At 44.0% G+C, this 17,508-nt stretch overlaps 1 protein-coding gene across 28 annotated transcripts in view; it reads right to left on the bottom strand.

The window, feature by feature from the left end:
- OBSCN (obscurin, cytoskeletal calmodulin and titin-interacting RhoGEF) overlaps nucleotides 1-17,508 on the bottom strand; it is a 174,059-nt gene that overhangs the window by 124,017 nt on the left and 32,534 nt on the right. For 26 of the 28 annotated variants that reach the window (XM_058831598.1, XM_058831606.1, XM_058831608.1 and 23 more), the window contains exons 11-24: nucleotides 17,158-17,433; nucleotides 13,104-13,379; nucleotides 11,690-11,965; nucleotides 10,308-10,583; nucleotides 9,136-9,411; nucleotides 7,954-8,229; nucleotides 7,209-7,475; nucleotides 6,004-6,273; nucleotides 5,478-5,741; nucleotides 3,337-3,603; nucleotides 2,894-3,006; nucleotides 1,741-1,894; nucleotides 267-428; nucleotides 32-136 (exon numbers count right to left, since the gene is read on the bottom strand). In XM_058831598.1, coding sequence (XP_058687581.1) covers nucleotides 32-136; nucleotides 267-428; nucleotides 1,741-1,894; nucleotides 2,894-3,006; nucleotides 3,337-3,603; nucleotides 5,478-5,741; nucleotides 6,004-6,273; nucleotides 7,209-7,475; nucleotides 7,954-8,229; nucleotides 9,136-9,411; nucleotides 10,308-10,583; nucleotides 11,690-11,965; nucleotides 13,104-13,379; nucleotides 17,158-17,433 — 3,258 coding nt within the window. The remainder of the gene's footprint in view (nucleotides 1-31; nucleotides 137-266; nucleotides 429-1,740; nucleotides 1,895-2,893; nucleotides 3,007-3,336; nucleotides 3,604-5,477; nucleotides 5,742-6,003; nucleotides 6,274-7,208; nucleotides 7,476-7,953; nucleotides 8,230-9,135; nucleotides 9,412-10,307; nucleotides 10,584-11,689; nucleotides 11,966-13,103; nucleotides 13,380-17,157; nucleotides 17,434-17,508) is intronic. The other 2 variants (XM_058831609.1, XM_058831612.1) reach the window with 2 other exon arrangements.

Here is a 17,508-nt window from a genome sequence, read left to right as displayed (position 1 = left end):
GAAGCAGTGCTGGCACCAACAGCAGAATTACCTTTTACGGTCAGCTGAGCACGAGATTCTGCCTTTTCTGCCACGAATCTGATCTCAGCCGCATCCTCGACGTGGACACGCGTGTAAGTCAGGGAATAGCTCTTTCCTGGGGAGAGGCACACAAACAGACTCAGCTCAGCTATCCCAGAGCAAAACCCTATTTTCTAGTCTCCCATGCCAGCCCCTCCTCCAACCCACCCCCATTCCAGAACAAAATCCCCCTTTTTTCCTCCTACCGTCCTGCCGCATTTTGATGTTGTCAGAAGTCTTCAGCTTGTTGTCATTTTTGTACCACTGGGTTTCGACCTCGTCATGTGAGATCTCACAGACAAAAGATGCACTCTCGTATTCATTCACTTCCACATCTTCCAGTGGTTTTACAATCTTGATATCTCGGGCTGTGAAAACAGAAAGATAAATATTTATTTGGGGGTTTCTTCCAAAATGAGTGGGCATGGTGTGTTTACTTTCTGCATAATTACACGGAAAAAAAACGGGTTTGTGTTTTATTCTAGAGCAGCCTTTCTTCCCAGGTAGTTTCTCTCTTCAACACAGTGAATACTTTTCATGGCTGAAGTTTATTGCAGGAGGAATTTATAGATGCTGGAACTTCATGCAGGTATTAATGAAAGAAATACACATATTAATGAAAGCAAATTAGCCAAGAAAAACTAAACACAAGTCTACAATCTTAGGTCATTATAAACTTGCCTCATTCATGCTTCTCTGCATGCTCTCCTCTGTTTTACACAGGAGATATCTTTTTTCAGAGTCTCCTGAACTGAGTATAATCCTCTTTAACTCTGCACCTTGGCACTCCTTTTGTCAGAACTGATCTATTTATCTGTGCTGCTGCAGCCCCTTCTTTTTGAAAGAGAAGGCACTGATACTCCTTGGATCAGCCTCAGAGGCAGAGCTGAAATGCCAGCAGCAACCCACCCCAATCCCAAAACCAGGGAGAAAAGGGGGAATTCAACAGAGCAATGGTTCAGATGTTCATGAAGATACTGCTGAACCCAAGCGGCCACATGAGGACAGCATCTAGTAAGCAATGAGAAAGAAGCTCTGTCTCTCACTAAGAAAAAGCTGATCTGATTTTCAGATGCCCCTTTAGAAAATAACATTTGCCAGGGCACAGCAGAGCTGTCTGTTGAGTTATGTGCCTTTATGTCAGAGCTTATCCCGGGTGCTTCAGAGCCTGGTGACAAAACACACCTGGTGCTTCATCAGTTGCTCAGTGCAACACTCAGATGGAAAACCTGCCTCCAGCATAAAGGAGAGGTGCAGGCAGAAATAATGACCCTTTCCTTATGATTTACAAGCTAAAATTAGGGCACTTCTTGAGCTCATACCCAAGGCTTTTCCAGTCCCTATTCAGGCAAAGTTCCCCTGTGACAATGGTGCCACCAAACCACACCAACACCAGACTCTGAATCCTTGCTTTGGGCCAGGCTGTCCGGTATTTCCTGATGTGCCAATCCAGAAACACCATTCAGATTCCAGAGAACAGAAATCACTTATGATAAATGGAAAACTGAGTTAGGACCTCTTCCAAAAATACTGCAAGCACAGGACAGCTTTGCCAGCATTTTCTCACCAGGAAGAGAAATGTAACCAAAATGAGCAATTGTGAAAAGCTCACAAAGAATTTCTTGGTGCGCAGGCAAAAATGCTGCAGTAAATGTATTTTCCTACTTCAACCAAACATACCATGAACCTTTAGAGTAGCTGATGTCTTGTCTTCAGCTGCTTGACATGTATAGGTTCCCTGGTCTTCATATTCACACTTGTGAATAATGAGGCTTCTCTTATTTCCTTGGGAGATCATCCCAATGTTTTTACTTTGCTGGATCTCCTTCCCATCCTAGAAGGGGAAAAGGTCAAAATAGATCACCCTCAACTCCTGTACACCTGCAGTGAGCAAAACAGACATTCAGATCTGTGCTTATTTAATCCTTATTGTTGGACTGAATGGAAAAATATGTTTAAAGGAAATTGTGTTGAATATTCATCACAGGGCAAGGATTTCAGGTAGTTGGAATGGCTGCAGAACACAAATAAATTTTGGATGATCTCAGACACCTTTTTGAAGGCTTAAAACACCATGCAAGGTTGGCAGTGAGTCCCTTCAGACATAAATGGTTTCAAACTAAAAGAGGGTCAAATTTAGACAGGAAATAAGAAGTTTTTCAGAATGAGGGTGGCAAAACGCTGGCACAGGTAGCCCAAAGAGGTGGTGGATGTCCCATCCCAGGAATCATTCATGAGCAGGTTGAACAGGGCTCTGAGCAACCTGATGTGATTGAAGATCACCCTGCTCATGGCAGGAGGTTTGAGTTGAGCCTTCCAGCCCAAATTCCACCTTGAAGAATTGATGCTACCCCAAATTAAGGAAAGTATCAGCTTTGCCCCAAGGGAAGTACATGAAATGCCAGAGCTGATCCCCAAAATTACTCTCTAGGGAAAGGGAATTGGATTGTCACTGACAAAGGAAATTGAAGCTTCCCCTTATGTCACATTTCCCAAAAAAGGCTGTAAATCCTGGGTGAATACTGCTCAGTGTGGAGTGAAGCACAAGACTGCAAATCTGTAACAGCAGTGCTCACATTCTGTACAACACTAGAAAAGTTTAATTTCAATCCAATATACAAATACAGTAAATAAAAACCTGAGAGTGATAAATTGGGAGAGTAAATGAACATAAGGACAAGAGAGTAATGCTAAGGGCTTTACTGAAAAGACTTAGGCTCATATTCCCTGAATTAAATTAAGTTGAATTAAATGAATTAAGTAGAATTAAAGGCTCCCATTTCCATCCAGAGAAGTCAGAAATTAAAATATCACAATCCATTAAGTGCTGTACCTTGAACCACTTCACATAGGCATTGGGTTTGGACAGCTCACACTCGAATGTGGCCTTGAGCTTCTGAGTTACATTGACGTCTGCCAGAGGTTTGCTGATCCTCACAGGTAATTCTGGGAAGGAAAGAGAAAGTCCAGTGAGTGGGGAATGGGGTCACACAAGCACTGATGGGTAGGCAGAGCCTGACTTCTGTGATAAATAAAATTTGTATTGGTTTGGACACTTGATCATTCCCTTCCAACTTTATCACTGTTCTGTGGACAGCGATGCCACAATGATCCTGCTGGCACTAGAAGGAAATATTACTCTGCAAGGGGTTAACTACAATTAACCCCTTGAAGCTACAAGAAAAATTTGTTTCCCCCTTAAGTTTGCTCTCCAGGTCAGGAGAAGACAATTGTGTGCACCCCAAGCAGGGCTGGAGCCTTCTGTGCCTGCCCTACCTGTCACAGTGAGCCTCCCCGATGAGCTGATGCCTTCTGCTCTGAAGGAGATGAGTCCTGCATCTTCCAGTGACACCGAGGAGAGAGTCAGGGAGTGCTTCTTGCCCAGGACACCGAAGCTGATGTTGGGTGCGGGCTTCAGACGAACGCCGTCCTTCTGCCAGGTCCCCTCCACGTCCTCGTGTGACACCTCCACCTCGAAGGTGACAGTCCCTTTCTCAGCCACCTCCTGGGGCTGAAGGCCTTTCACCAGCTTGATCTGCCTCACTGGAAAACAACACGGAAAAGTTGGAGATCTCACAGCTGTGAAATAGCCTGAGGACTTCCAAAAGGGATTATGTACCTTCCAATTAGTCAGAATTTTCCAATTAAACAATCGTTTTTACAGGGAATAAAACCTGTCCATGACCACACCACTAACATAGCTGCTATTTTTTAAATGGATGCTTTCAAGAGACAAACAGGTGAACCAAATATCACAGAAAACACCACTGGCCCCACTTTCTACCAAGTTCTATCAGTTTTTAGTAAAAGAAAGTCCATGGCAATACTCTGCAGTTAGGAAAAAACAGAGATGGCAGCAAAAAGCTACAGTAAAAGGAAAAAAACAATCCATGACATGGTGCAAAAAGTGCTGGCCACCTCACAGGCTGGTGGCCAAAGCATCCATGGTTTAGGTGGACATTACCTGTTCCTATCACAAGACATCCATGCCCTGTCATCTGGTAAAACAGATTTAGTGTTTAAACTTGTATCACCACTAAAAGTAATTAAGTTGCCAATTAAAAAAAATCCCAGAAACACGATGAAGGCTCCAAGACTGCCCCAGACAACCTCTTCAGTCGTCTGACCATTAAAAAGCATTTTTAGAATATAACCTAGATCTTTCTCACTGCACCTGAAGTCCATTATTTCCTTGTTCCCTTCCACTTTGTAAGACACCAAACACCCAAAAGACTGTTTTCAAGTCCTTCCTCACCTATTATTTAGGACCAGCCCAGCACCAGTTGGTGGCAAGGACTTTATGGATAAAATTAGATAGTCCTTGAGTGATTAAATCCTACCTTCAGCTATCCCGTGACAATTATGACAAAAAGATCTAGGAAAGTGACAAAAGTACAGGGCTATGGATGAGACACCATTAGTTTAGCCAAGAGGGAAACACTCTCAGAGAGATTTGCTTTTGTAGATTTTTAGAGCCTGACTGAATATAAAGAGACGTTCTGAACATGAGGTGGTTTGCAGAGAAAAATCAGGCCAAGAAATGGCTGAAGAGGGATTTTTTTTGCTAAAAAATGATACCAAGGAAAAACACAGCATATCAGGGAGTGAGAAAGAGAGTAAAGAGAACAATTGTTGGAGCCCCAAGCACAGAAAATGTCCCTTTATCTGTGCTGACAGGCTCAGACACTCAAGAGAACACTGGGTTTAATTTAAGACCATGGAGAAGGCTTCTAAAACTGAGTGGAGAAGCTGAGAATGCAAATGTGTGAGTTAGATAGAATTATGTTAAGTCACTGGGTGAAAAATTTGGAGTTTGAGATATAGCAGTGAATGAGGGACAAGATGGATGTTCTGGGGCATTGCTTGTCTTTGCCTTTCTGCCTTCTTCGTGGTTTTGGGTGGTATTGGGTGATTGGATAGAAAAGCTCGCAGTGCGGAACACGGGTGTTTGGTTATTGGGTTAAAAGTAAAAATAAATGAGTTGGCATTTGATAATTGGATAATTTATGCATAAAAGGCCTTGTGGACAGAGCCCTGGGTCTCCATTTGTAGCTTGCTAGGTCAGTGAGTACAAGTGCTCACTGTCTGTGAGAATGTAACACAGATAAGAAAAATAAACATCCTCAGTCCGAAGGCGAAAGCCGTCTCTCTGCTCGTCAATCCCAATCCTGGGGAAAAGAACTGAGCACTTTTACAAACAGTCTTTTAAGAAGCTTAATGGCCAAAGCTGTTGGGATGAGGTGAAGGCAACAGGAACCAGTCAGACATTCTCTGTTCACTGTTTAGCTTTCACCTCCTCTCCGTCATTTGACTGGTGGCCAAGCCCATGGTTTTTGTCCCTGTGTGCCCATGATAATGCAGATAAACCTCCAAACCCTGCCTGGGGTATTTACAGAACTGAGGATCACTGAACTCACTTTCCACATTGATCTTGGCTTGGGTCTTGTCATCGGGGCTCTCACAGCAGTAGAAGCCCCGGTCTGCAAAGGAGATGTCCTTGACCACCAAGGTGTGCTTTGTTCCCTCAGCTTTGATCTCGATCTTGTCACTGGGCTTCAGCACGATGCTGTTCCTCATCCACTTCACCTCTGCAGGCTTGGTCAGCTCTACCTCCAAGGTCACTGTCTCCCTCTCTTCAACTGTTTTGGGCTCCAGCTTCTTCTTGAAGGAGATTGAGGCCTCTGCAAGAGAGGAAATAGTAGGAATGCAGAGGATCCAGAAAACAGGCTTTGAAAGAAAATTAAACCAGTGTCTCACCCAAAGTGTTCTGGGCACTCTTATTTAATGATGCAAAAGCAGAAAATCCCTGCTGCTAACATAATTAATTAGAAGGAAAGCCACATAAAACAAAATCATAGAATGGCTTGGCTTGGAAAGAACCTTTAAGACCATCTAATTCCAGGCCCCTGCCATGGGCAGGGTGCCGTTTCCAGCCTTTCTTACCTCGGACTCTGAGGTTGGCTGTGCTTTCCACGCCCTCAGCATTGGCAGTGATTTCAGCTGCATCTTCCAGTGTCAGGTCAGTGATGGTGAGGCTGTGGTTGGTGTCCTTCTGAGAGATCACGTATTTCTTGCTGGCTTCAATCTTGGCCCCGTTCCTGAGCCAGGTGACCACGGCATCACCGGGGGAGACGGTGCACTTGAACACGGCCTCTTTTCCCTCCTCAGACACCACGCTGTTGAGACTTGTGACAAATTTCACCACTCTGGGAGCTGATGGATAGGAGTAAAACATTCAGGAGCATGTCCTTGAGGCATGGCATGAGCACCTTCAAACAGCCAAAAGCTTCCATGACTTTATTGGAAGCTTGGAAGCAGCAGTTTGATTACTTACAGTAAGTGATCACAAGAGTGGACCATCATATTTCCCATTTCTGAGTAAATTTTGTGTACAAAGAGAAGCAAAAAAAGATGGGAAAAAGAAAATCCCATCTTCTATTTGTGAAATTGAATTCCAGCCTCAAATGCTATATGAAGGCAAATATTAAGAGCCCTCAGCCCAACAGGTCTCACAATCATTATGTTTTACACAAATAAAGGTTCTGATAGCAAAAGATTTTAAAATCATAGAAAATTCGGGGAGTTAGAAAGAAAGGCTTGGCAAGCCCTGGAAAAAATGTTAAAAGTAAGCCCTGGGAAATGCTAGGCCTTGTGCTTGCTAAGATCATGGGAACTGCACCTGTGTAGTCAGTATATGATAAATGATTTAAATGTTAGATGTGATTAGATATAATTATTGTTTAAAGAATCATGAGAAACTATGTGAGGGGTTTGCGGGGGATCACAAGAAATCCATGCCTGGACGAAATCAATGGATACAATAGAACAATGTAAGTTTAATAATTAATATGTAAGTTATATAACGATAGAATATAAAAACATGTTCAGCTCAAACCCAAGTCGGGTCAGATTTGGGTATGTGTACCTCTCACACCCAGAGCTCATTAATAAAGCACCTTGGTATAATCATTCTGTGATTATGTGTTCCTGAACGCTAACAGCTCCACTGAGAGTGAGAGGGGAATTTTGTATTTTGTCCTCAACACAGGAGTCAGCCCAGACACACGAACAAACTCAGATTTGCAGGGTTGTAACAGCTGAGGACAAAAGCCAGGGAGCCCTCCACACTGCCACCATTAGAGACTTACGTTTGGGGACGATGGTGATGCTGCTCTTGTCATCCCTGGACTCGCAGGAATATTCTCCCTCATCCTCAGCCCGGATCCCTGTTATCGTCAGGGTTCGCTTGATTCCCTCCTCACGGATCTGGAAACGCTTGCTGGGCTTGATCTCCACCCCATTCCTGCTCCACGTCACCTTCCCCTTGGCGTGGCTCAGCTCACAGCTCAGGGACACGCTGCCACCAATCTCGGCTTTCACAGCCTCCAGCTTCCTGGCAAACTTCACTGGGATTTCTGAGATCCAGGAGAAGGGAGAATTGCGAGGGAAGAAAAGGGAAGAAAGCCGTTCTAAGAAGCTGGTTCTGCCCAACTTTGGAAATAAATAAATAGATAAATAAATAAATGAAATGGCCCTAAATATTTGGGGCTCAGGGGAGACAAAAATCTAACCAGAAACATGGAAATTCAGGCAGCTTCCTTTGACACGGTATTTTCAGATCCCTGCCATTCTATAGGAGGATACAGAAATGGAAGGGGAGCAACTACCAGAAGTACCCATCATAGGCTTCCATGTTCCAAATTGGCCAGCAAAAGACAAAAACTGGAAATTCGGAAGATGGAGAACTTTTCTGGCCCATGGTGGGGCATCCAGAGAAGGCGCAACAAGCCTTGAGGTTGGAACAGTTTTCAGAAGAGTTTGGATTTCACCTCCATTCCACCACGAGGGAAGTGCAGCTGTTGGGTTGGGCCACGACCTGGGGTCACTGCTCACCTTTCACCTGGACTCTGAATTCCTGCTTGTCATCCTTGGTCTGGCAGGTGTAGAGGGCAGAGTCCGTGCTCTCGGCCGCGTTCACCGTCAGCGTCCTGGACGCCCCCTCACTCTTGATCACGCATTTCTTGCTGGCTTTGATTTCTGTGCCATCCTTGAACCACCTCACTGCAGAGGTTTCAGGCGTGACTGAGGTCGTCAGTGTGATGCTTTCGTGTTCTTGAACAACGAGAGGCTCTTTCTGGACAACTTTATTTTCAAATTTAGCCTCTGGTTCTAGAAAAGACAATAAACCAGGAAAATTAAAAACTTTATGCCCAAATCCTTGACACAGCAGTTTTATATTACTCTCTCTTCAGGACTCACACCACCAGCTCATCCATAACCTGTAACAATCCAGGGAATATGGCTGAATGTTTGATGATGGTATAACCTTTTCCTGAGCAGGAAAAAGAAAATGGTCGCTCAGGCAATCCACAGCTTCTGCTTAGAAAAGAAGCAGAAGAAAGGAAATGCAAATATTTATATTTTATCTGCTGCCAATAAAAAGCTTGTCCCTTAGAAGTAAAAATATCTATATAATTTTCTCTCCCCTCTCATTTTTAGGATTTTAAATAAAATTAAGAAGAAACATTAATAGGCTGAATTTATGGCCTGTTTTCTATTTGCTCCACTGGCAGGAGGGCTGGAACTCAACCTTTAAGGTTCCTTCCAACCCAAATCATTCTGTGATTCCAGTCCCTTCTTCTTGGCCTCCTTTCTATCTTGTACAACCCTTTGTCACAAAATCAGGCATTTTTGGGGCATATACAAGAAGCAGACAAGTTTCTCTGAGTCACTTTTCTCCACAGCTCCACTGCTGCTCTTCAAAACTCCCCACTTCTACTTTCAGCTCCCCACCACTGAAAGAGGTTGGGTGATACAGCTTGTGAAAGAGGTAAGCAAAAAGCTATGTAGCATTTCCACATTGCCAAAAAAGTGCAAATTTCCCACCTCTGCACCGCTACATTAAAAATTAATGTGTCATGTGGTTCACTGGTGTTTCTCCAGGAGAGACAGTGGCTGTGCCAAGGCTGCTGTGTCAGGAATATCCGGTTTTCCTCTAAAACTGGATATTTTTCCTAGGGACTGGATATTCCAGTCCTAGGGACTGGCTCTTCACACCACAAAGTGGGCACTCACCAGTTGGTTCCAGTTTGAAGGTCAGCTTCTGGCCTGCAGCCTCACAGATGTATTCCCCAGCGTCCTTCTTCTCCAGCTGCTCCACCACCAGGCGCCGGGACTTGCCCACGGTCTCTATTTTGAATTTCCGAGAGGAAACGAGCAGTTTTCCATCCTTGTACCACTTCACTTCGGTTGTGTCCTGCGCAACCTCACACACGAGGGTGGCACTTTCTGTCAGGACAGCCTTCACCTCCTTCTGGACCTTCTCCTGGTTTATAAATGCAGGTTTGGGCTCTGAGTACAGAAAAAGAAGAAAATAATTGATGAAGGGTTAAAATGAGATTAATCTTACAGATTTCTGTGCAGGGGTTTGGAAAATATTTATGTTGTCACTTTCCAAAACCAATTGCCATCACTGAGTGATGTCTACCCTTCTGTGGGATGGAGTTGGCACTTGGAAAATTGGGAACTAAGAGCCCAGGAATGGAAAGGACCAAGAGAAGCCTTGGCATCAACCCTACAGTTCCAAGTCACCAGGTAAAAATATATTTAATTCAAACTTTCCCAAAGAACATCTGTCCTGTTTATCACTATAAGCTCCCAGATTCCTTCTACTGAAGATCTCAGACGCAATAAAGCAATTTCTTGGAATATTTCACAGAAAAGGGGCATTTAGCATCTGGCAGGAATAGTAAGACATCACAAAATACTGAGATCTCAATCACACAACAGCCCAAATTCAGAAAAAAATTATGTTTACAAGCCATCTTGAGATGTGCTGCTGCTGAGACTGCAAATGACAAAATATATTCCAGCCTCTAAGTCCTCCTAAATGGGATTGCAAGACTAACAAGGCAGGGATTCTGTAATGGCTCCTTCCTTTCCAGAAATTCAGTGTAGAAAAAATCACCCTTTGGGATCACAGGAATGGAAGGAATATGAACATTAATTATTTCCGCTGTATTTATAATTGCAGCTGTTAAACCTGCTAAGAATGGGACAGAGCTTGCACCATGCTAAAGCCAAATAATCCCATTTCTACAAATCCAGGCAACCAAGCACAGAAAAACAGGTGAACCCTGCAGCCTGCAACAAAACCCAGACTATTGCAACTGAGTCACGGTGGAATAGTTATTTCAATTATTGCTTTATTGTCCTCTGCTGAATTCTGACAAAGAACCTTCCCCTACCTGTGACATCGATCTTGAAGGTGAGTTTTTGGCCAGCAGCCTCACAGGTGTACTCCCCAGCATCTTTCTTCTCCACCTGACCCACCACCAGACGACGAGACTTGCCCTCGCACTCCACCTTGAACTTCTTGCTGGAGGTGATGAGTTTGCCATCCTTGTACCACTTCACCTCCGTTTTCTCCTGGGCCACCTCGCAGCTCAGCGTGGCATTTTCTGACAGTGCAGCTTTCACCTCTTTCTGCACCTTCTCCTTGTTTGTAAACACAACTTCTGGCTCTGGAAAGAGAGAGAAATCCAGAATTTCTGCAAAATACGATGTTGCTCAATCCCCTTATTGTGACTTATGGGTAACACTGGGAAAAAAGCCCTCTGACATGACAGTCCACATCTAAATGTATCAGAAGAACATGCAAAGGACTTTGTGGTGGGGCTTTTCTGGTGAGGCTTTGCCTGTTTTGGGTTTTTAGACAGCAACAATCTCTCCATGGTTCATAAGAACATAGTCTGGCAGGACCCAGTCAAGGCAGGACATGTTTTGGTTGAAGTTAATTGCAAACTATCAAATTTTTAGAGGAAGCTGCTGCCTTATAGTCCCATAAAATTGATTTTTTTGATTCTCAGCAGCTGATTCTGCTGCTTCTTAGATAATTTTGTTTAATGAGAAAGGTGCTAGACCAGCAAAGACATCTCCAGGACCCTGTTATTTGGTCTTGTGCAACCTGAGGAAAAGCTCAGCTCATCTCACATCCAAATGGTGAAATCCCCTTGTTCCCCAGAAGACACATCAGTCACACCACTTGGAATTGGATTGGGAAGTTGTGAGGGAGCTGGGAAGCTGAATCCATTCTACCTCTCCACAGCCCCAGTAGGGAAATACAACTGGAATGAGCCTCCATGACACCTTCCTTCCTTACCTGCCAATTTCTTAACACGTTAAAGACCTCAGTACACATCAAGCCCTAATTCTATTTCTTCCCTCAGGCTGAAAGGAGCACTTCCAAAGGAAAGAAAAGGAGTATGGACATTGGGCAGGCTCTCCACCATGACCCTGCGCTGAGAACGAGCTGTGGTAAAGATCTGCTCTCGTTGCACCAAGAGAGAAGTAGATGCACAATCAGTATCTTCTTTTTTACAGCCCTTTCCCTCCAGTGATCTGTAGATTCCAAAATTTCCCAGGGATTCAGCTCCCTCTTTTAAGGATTTTAAATATTTTATAAGGAATAAATGAAGAAAATTGGTCTTGTATTTGTACCCATCCTAGGCCATGCTAAAGATGGACTCTCAAAAATCTGAAGTGTAACACAAAGAAGACTTAAAAAATAATGTGAATTTTTCTAAAGACTCTAGAAATAAGACTGGTGGGACAAAGAATCTTCTCCTACCTGTGACATCGATCTTGAAGGTGAGTTTTTGGCCAGCAGCCTCACAGGTGTACTCCCCAGCATCTTTCTTCTCCACCTGACCCACCACCAGGCGACGAGATTTGCCCTCAGACTCCACCTTGAACTTCTTGCTGGAGGTGATGAGTTTGCCATCCTTGTACCACTTCACCTCCGTTTTCTCCTGGGCCACCTCGCAGCTCAGCGTGGCATTTTCTGACAGTGCAGCTTTCACCTCTTTCTGCACCTTCTCCTTTTTGAGGAAAGCATCTTCTGCCTCTGGAATTGACGGTACAAGGGCAGATATTGAAAATTTACAGATGCCTTTCCAAATTCAGACATCACCTTTTCAATTGTGGTGCTGAAATCAATTTCCCATTCACATTCCCTGCCATCACCACCTACTGAATTTTTAACATTTGAATTACGCCAAGTGCCAGTCAAGGAGTCATTCTCTGGTAGTCCAAGACACAGCCCCAAAATTGCTTTCATTTCCACAACTACCTTTCCTCAAAATCTGCAGAAAGCAGCACACATCCCAAAATCCAGCAGTACTAAGGTGGATGAGATCTGTCAGAATTAGGTTTGCTGTAAGAGGACAAGCATTAAAGTGTCAACCAACCCAAGAGTTGCAGTTTACTTTCCAAACAAAATCAAAGGGAGTGTTGGGAAACAAACTTTGTGAGCTTATTCTGTGTCTGTAATTTTATTTCTCAACTGCTCTCAAGATTTGTCATCCCAGAACTATGTTTTTCTAATGAATGAAAATTAGCCACCTTCCATGGTATTTGCACCACGCCATGATCAAAAATAAATCTAACGTGTGAACTCTTCAATTTGCTTTAAATTCATTCAGATCCAGGGATGATGAGGGATGTTAAGGTTGAAACTTGTCCTTGATATCATGATGAAAAGAGTTTGTTTCCTTATCTCCTGCTTCTAAGACCAGTTTAAGGATTTCCATCCACTTGACAGAGGCCATAATATAAAGATTTCCTCTATAATAAAGCCAGTTTCAGAAAAGAGCTTTCACAAGAGAATGCGTGTGCTCAGATTTGCTGCACCCTTTAATTTCTCCAGCAATTACTGAATTCTCAGTTTGCTATCAGTACATCTTCCCAAGATTCCCAGGAAAATTCCCCTGTGATCTTCAGCCTGACCTGAGTTTGGGCTACAGAAATCCACAGCACGATTAGTTTGTAAAAAAACCGAATACAGATCTAACAGTGTGAACAAAATTTCATGAGTAAACCAACACCACTTAAGTGTGTCAGCACTTAAGTGCTGGCTCCATCACTGCCTGTTGAGATGGAGTTTGACAAGCCACGTAACTTTCCTCTCCTTCAACGTTTTAGGATAAAAACCATGGATTTCATGTATTCAGGATGTAAAGCAGGGATACAGCACATTCTCTCACCTGTGACATCGATCTTGAAGGTGAGTTTTTGGCCAGCAGCCTCACAGGTGTACTCCCCAGCATCTTTCTTCTCCACCTGACCCACCACCAGGCGACGAGATTTGCCCTCAGACTCCACCTTGAACTTCTTGCTGGAGGTGATGAGTTTGCCATCCTTGTACCATTTCACCTCCGTTTTCTCCTGGGCCACCTCGCAGCTCAGCGTGGCATTTTCTGACAGTGCAGCTTTCACCTCTTTCTGCACCTTCTCCTTTTTGAGGAAAGCATCTTCTGCCTCTGAAATAGGGAAACATAACAGGGGAAAATATATAAGATATAAATATCTTCTGTCAAGAAGTTCTTACTTGTATGAGGTGCAGATGCTCTGCAGGATCCTGGATTTGGCAGTGCTGGTTGCACCATTAGACATGATGATCTAAAAGGTCTTTTCCAACATGAATAATTCAATATTAAACACTTGTAACTAACACAGCTTTGCAGTTCTATTTATCACATAAATAAAGGAATGTACCCCCAAAATAGAGTCCACATAATTATCATCCTTCTCTGACTTGTCCTCATCAACAGCTCAATCACCCCCTATTTCTTACAATGGATTATAAAGATTAAATTCTCTCTTGTGTCTTTATGATATTTCTATTCTCCACACTTGGAATGAGCCAAATATAGCACAACGGTGAGTTGCCACTTCCACCATCACTTTATTTAGAGGATTTTAGCAGGTATTTTAGATCAAAATTGGGTGTTGCTGATAAAATACCTTGTAACCCAATCCCAAAGAGAGGATAAAGACACAGTTCTCAATACGGAAAAATACTTGATGAGCATTACAAACAAAACTACCATATAAAATTTGAAGTGTATTTTTATTTCCTAAAATATCTGATTTTCCAGCAAGCTGTCCTCCTGAAAAGAGGGTGCAGCCATGGGGAAGTCAGGCTCTGCTCCCAGGGAACAAGAGACAGGATGAGAGGAAACGGCCTCAAGCTGTGCCAGGGGTGGGTCAGGCTGGACATCAGGAGGAATTTCTCCATGGAAAGGGTGGTCAGGCATTGGAAGAAGCTGCCCAGGGAGGTTTGGAGCCTCCATCCCTGGAGATATCCAAGGAACACCTGGATGTGGCACTCAGGGCTCTGGGCTGGGGACAAGGTTGGGCACAGCTTGGACTCCATGGTCTGGGAGAGCTTTTCCAACCTCAGTGATTCCGTGACCTGAGAGGCTCTGGGGGATGCTGAGCCACTTCCATCCCCTGTGCTACTGCCTTTCTCTTCCCAGTGACTCCCTGCAGCCTCCTGGAGCCATCCACAACTCCTCCTGGATGACTTCCTCCCATCTCCATCACGTCTGCCCTGAGTGGCAGCAGCTGCCTGGGAGGGTGAGGAGAAGCTCAGGTCGAGTTCCTCCACTGCTGACAGTGGCACCACACATGGTCCTGGGCCACATCACAGCCTTCCCATGAACTGCACCATCCATGGAAAGAGAGGTGTCCTGCAGGGAGCAACACAGAGCAGCAGCCCAGCTCAGGGGCTCTGAATTTGAGCTCCTTTGTTTTTGTTGGCTGCAGAAGGGGTGTGAGGAGATGCCATTGTCATTTAGGAGGCACGTGGTCTATGCTGGGTGATGTAAAGCTCCTCAAAGGCTCACGCCAGCAGCATTTTCACATCTGAAAGAGCTGGTAGCACACCGAGCTTTGCATTCAAAACTGATTGCAAAAAAATATTAATATTTAAACACCCATCTACAACTTTGAGCATGAATATGCAGCGTATTTAATATGTTATAAAACAAGTCTGTGTTGATGAGGGCTGTATTTAAAATGTCAGGTTAGCAGAGCAGGAATATTCCAGACTCATCTCACTTGTCCTTTCCATTCTTGGCCTTTCATATAAGCCATTTTCATACTAATGGGAAGTGTGACTAAAACTTTTAATCAACTCCCAAATTGACTTATACCAGTTGATAATTTCTCTTAGAAACTTATTTTAAATTTTAACAAGTATTCAGTGCAGATGACATTTCCAACCTTAAGTGAAACTGGTTATTGAAGTTTCAATGAAAATGAGGAAAAATATTTTCAGAACGTGAAACTTTCACTGATTTAAAATATGGATTTCACTGCATACCCTCAATCCTGAAACACTGAGCTTTCCGAATCAGCTTTTTTTCTGCATGTCCAGCTCTGTCCCAAGGTGTACAGTAGATTCTTTTTCTATTAAGCCAAAAACTGCAGTGGCATCCCAAAACCCAACACTGAGCATCTAACCTTCAACCTCTCCTTAAACAGGGAAGGCTTTGTGCTACCAGTGGAGCCCTGGAGTACAGGAGCCATGAAAAGTTTTCCAAGTGCAATGGCACCAGGATAAATTAAGACCCAGAAAGCTGCTGCACTTTGGGATAAACTAGTAAGAGAAGGATTTCTGCTGCAGAAGAGCCAACCACTCCGAGTACGCATAATCCCTCCTGACTTTCACACTGGATCATTTTCCAGCCAGTGCTGGACTGGCACGTCGTGTTACAGTTGTTCCCATGAGAAATACAGCAACGGTAGCTAAGGCAGGCTGATGGCACAGGGCAAGGGGTCACATTACCCTGTGCCACCATGAGGTCACCTCGCTGGAAAGAGAGCTGGAAACCTTTGCTTTCTGAGGCAGACAGCTCCCTCAGAGAGGGAAATCCATTTGTAAACCACTAAATTTCTGTTTTCTGCCTACACCTCTGCAGTAATGTATGAACCAGCGTCAGCAGCGAACAATGAATTTGGTTTATAACAATTTTGCCCAGAGCAGCTGTGGCTGCCCCATCCCTGGAAGTGTTCCAGGCCAGGCTGGATGGGTCTTGGAGCAACCTGGGATGGTGGGAGATGTCCCTGCCTCCCAGGGCACAGGGTGATTTTAAGGTCCCTTCCAACTCAAATTACTCTGTGTTTTTATGATGGTCTTTCAATGTTTATATTGGATTTTCTCTGAAAACCAAAACCTCTCAAATCTATCCTTACATATCCTTCCTTACTCATCCTCCTCTGAAACTGGCACCTCTGTCAGCAAAAGAATGAGCTACACAAAGAATGAAAAGGAGCCAAAATGCCTCAGCTCACAGGCTGGGTACCCCACACAGAGCAGAGTCAATAGATTTCCAACACAGTTGTTCCTCTACACAGCTGATAAAATACCAAACCTCTCTTTGGTGCTATAAGAAAACAGTGGTGAAAATTGCTTCCTTGTTCTGATCATCTCTGCATATAAGACAAGAATTTTAAGGCTAAAAAAGAAGGATTTGTCTGTAAAGACAGTGGAGTGCTATGAATATTAAAAAAAAAATAAAAACAGCCAAACACTTTTACAACATCCAATTCAGAAAAGATCACTCAGAATGTAGCTGATGTCCATGGCTGCCTGGAGCCTGAGATAAAATTCACCAGACCTCTTGCAAAAGATACTGAGACCAAAGAAATCACGGAATCATTCAGGCTGGAAGAAAACTTGGATGATCATGGAGTCCATCTGCTCCCCCAGCACTTCCAGGTCTCTAAATGCCACATCCACACAGCTTTTAAATCCTTCCAGGGATGGCAACTCCACCACTTCACTGAGCAGCCTGTTCCAATCCCTGACAACCTTTTTGGCTAAGAATTTTTTTCCAATATCAAACCCAAACCAATGGTGGAACTTGAGGCCATTCACTCTTGTCCTACCACTTGCAAAAACAGAGGAGGGAAAACAGTGATTTTCATGGAAGAACACCTGTAACAGGAGGAGGAACACCAGTGCTGGTGATCAAACTGGAAGAGATTTTTTAACACAGTGCCTGCTACTGAGAAGTCTTGTTCACTACCTCAGCAGGAGGAGACATACAGGGAGGTGAGGAGCTGACATCAGGATATCTACAGGTCAGCTCCAGATCTGCCCAGTCCTGCACAACCTGACTGAAATGGCAGCTCAGACCACCACCAGAAAGTACTTTAACAGCTTTTCTAATACTGTGTCAGAGAAAATGGGGGAAAACACCCAGATACAAAGAAAAACAAATGAATTGCAACCCAAAGTCTGTCTCTCACCTGTGACATCGATCCTGAAGGTGAGTTTTTGGCCAGCAGCCTCACAGGTGTACTCCCCAGCATCTTTCTTCTCCACCTGACCCACCACCAGGCGACGAGATTTGCCCTCAGACTCCACCTTGAACTTCTTGCTGGAGGTGATGAGTTTGCCATCCTTGTACCACTTCACCTCCGTTTTCTCCTGGGCCACCTCGCAGCTCAGCGTGGCATTTTCTGACAGTGCAGCTTTCACCTCTTTCTGCACCTTCTCCTTGTTGATAAATGCATCCTCTGCTTCTGCGGAGTGGGAGGAGTAATTTTAAAATCACACATAAGTTGATGCTGTCCAAAGTGATCAAACCCAAATGAAAA

The sequence above is a fragment of the Poecile atricapillus genome, chromosome 2 (genome assembly GCF_030490865.1).
Source record: "Poecile atricapillus isolate bPoeAtr1 chromosome 2, bPoeAtr1.hap1, whole genome shotgun sequence".
Taxonomy (NCBI): Eukaryota; Metazoa; Chordata; class Aves; order Passeriformes; family Paridae; genus Poecile; species Poecile atricapillus.
This window is presented reverse-complemented; position numbering and strand designations above follow the sequence as displayed.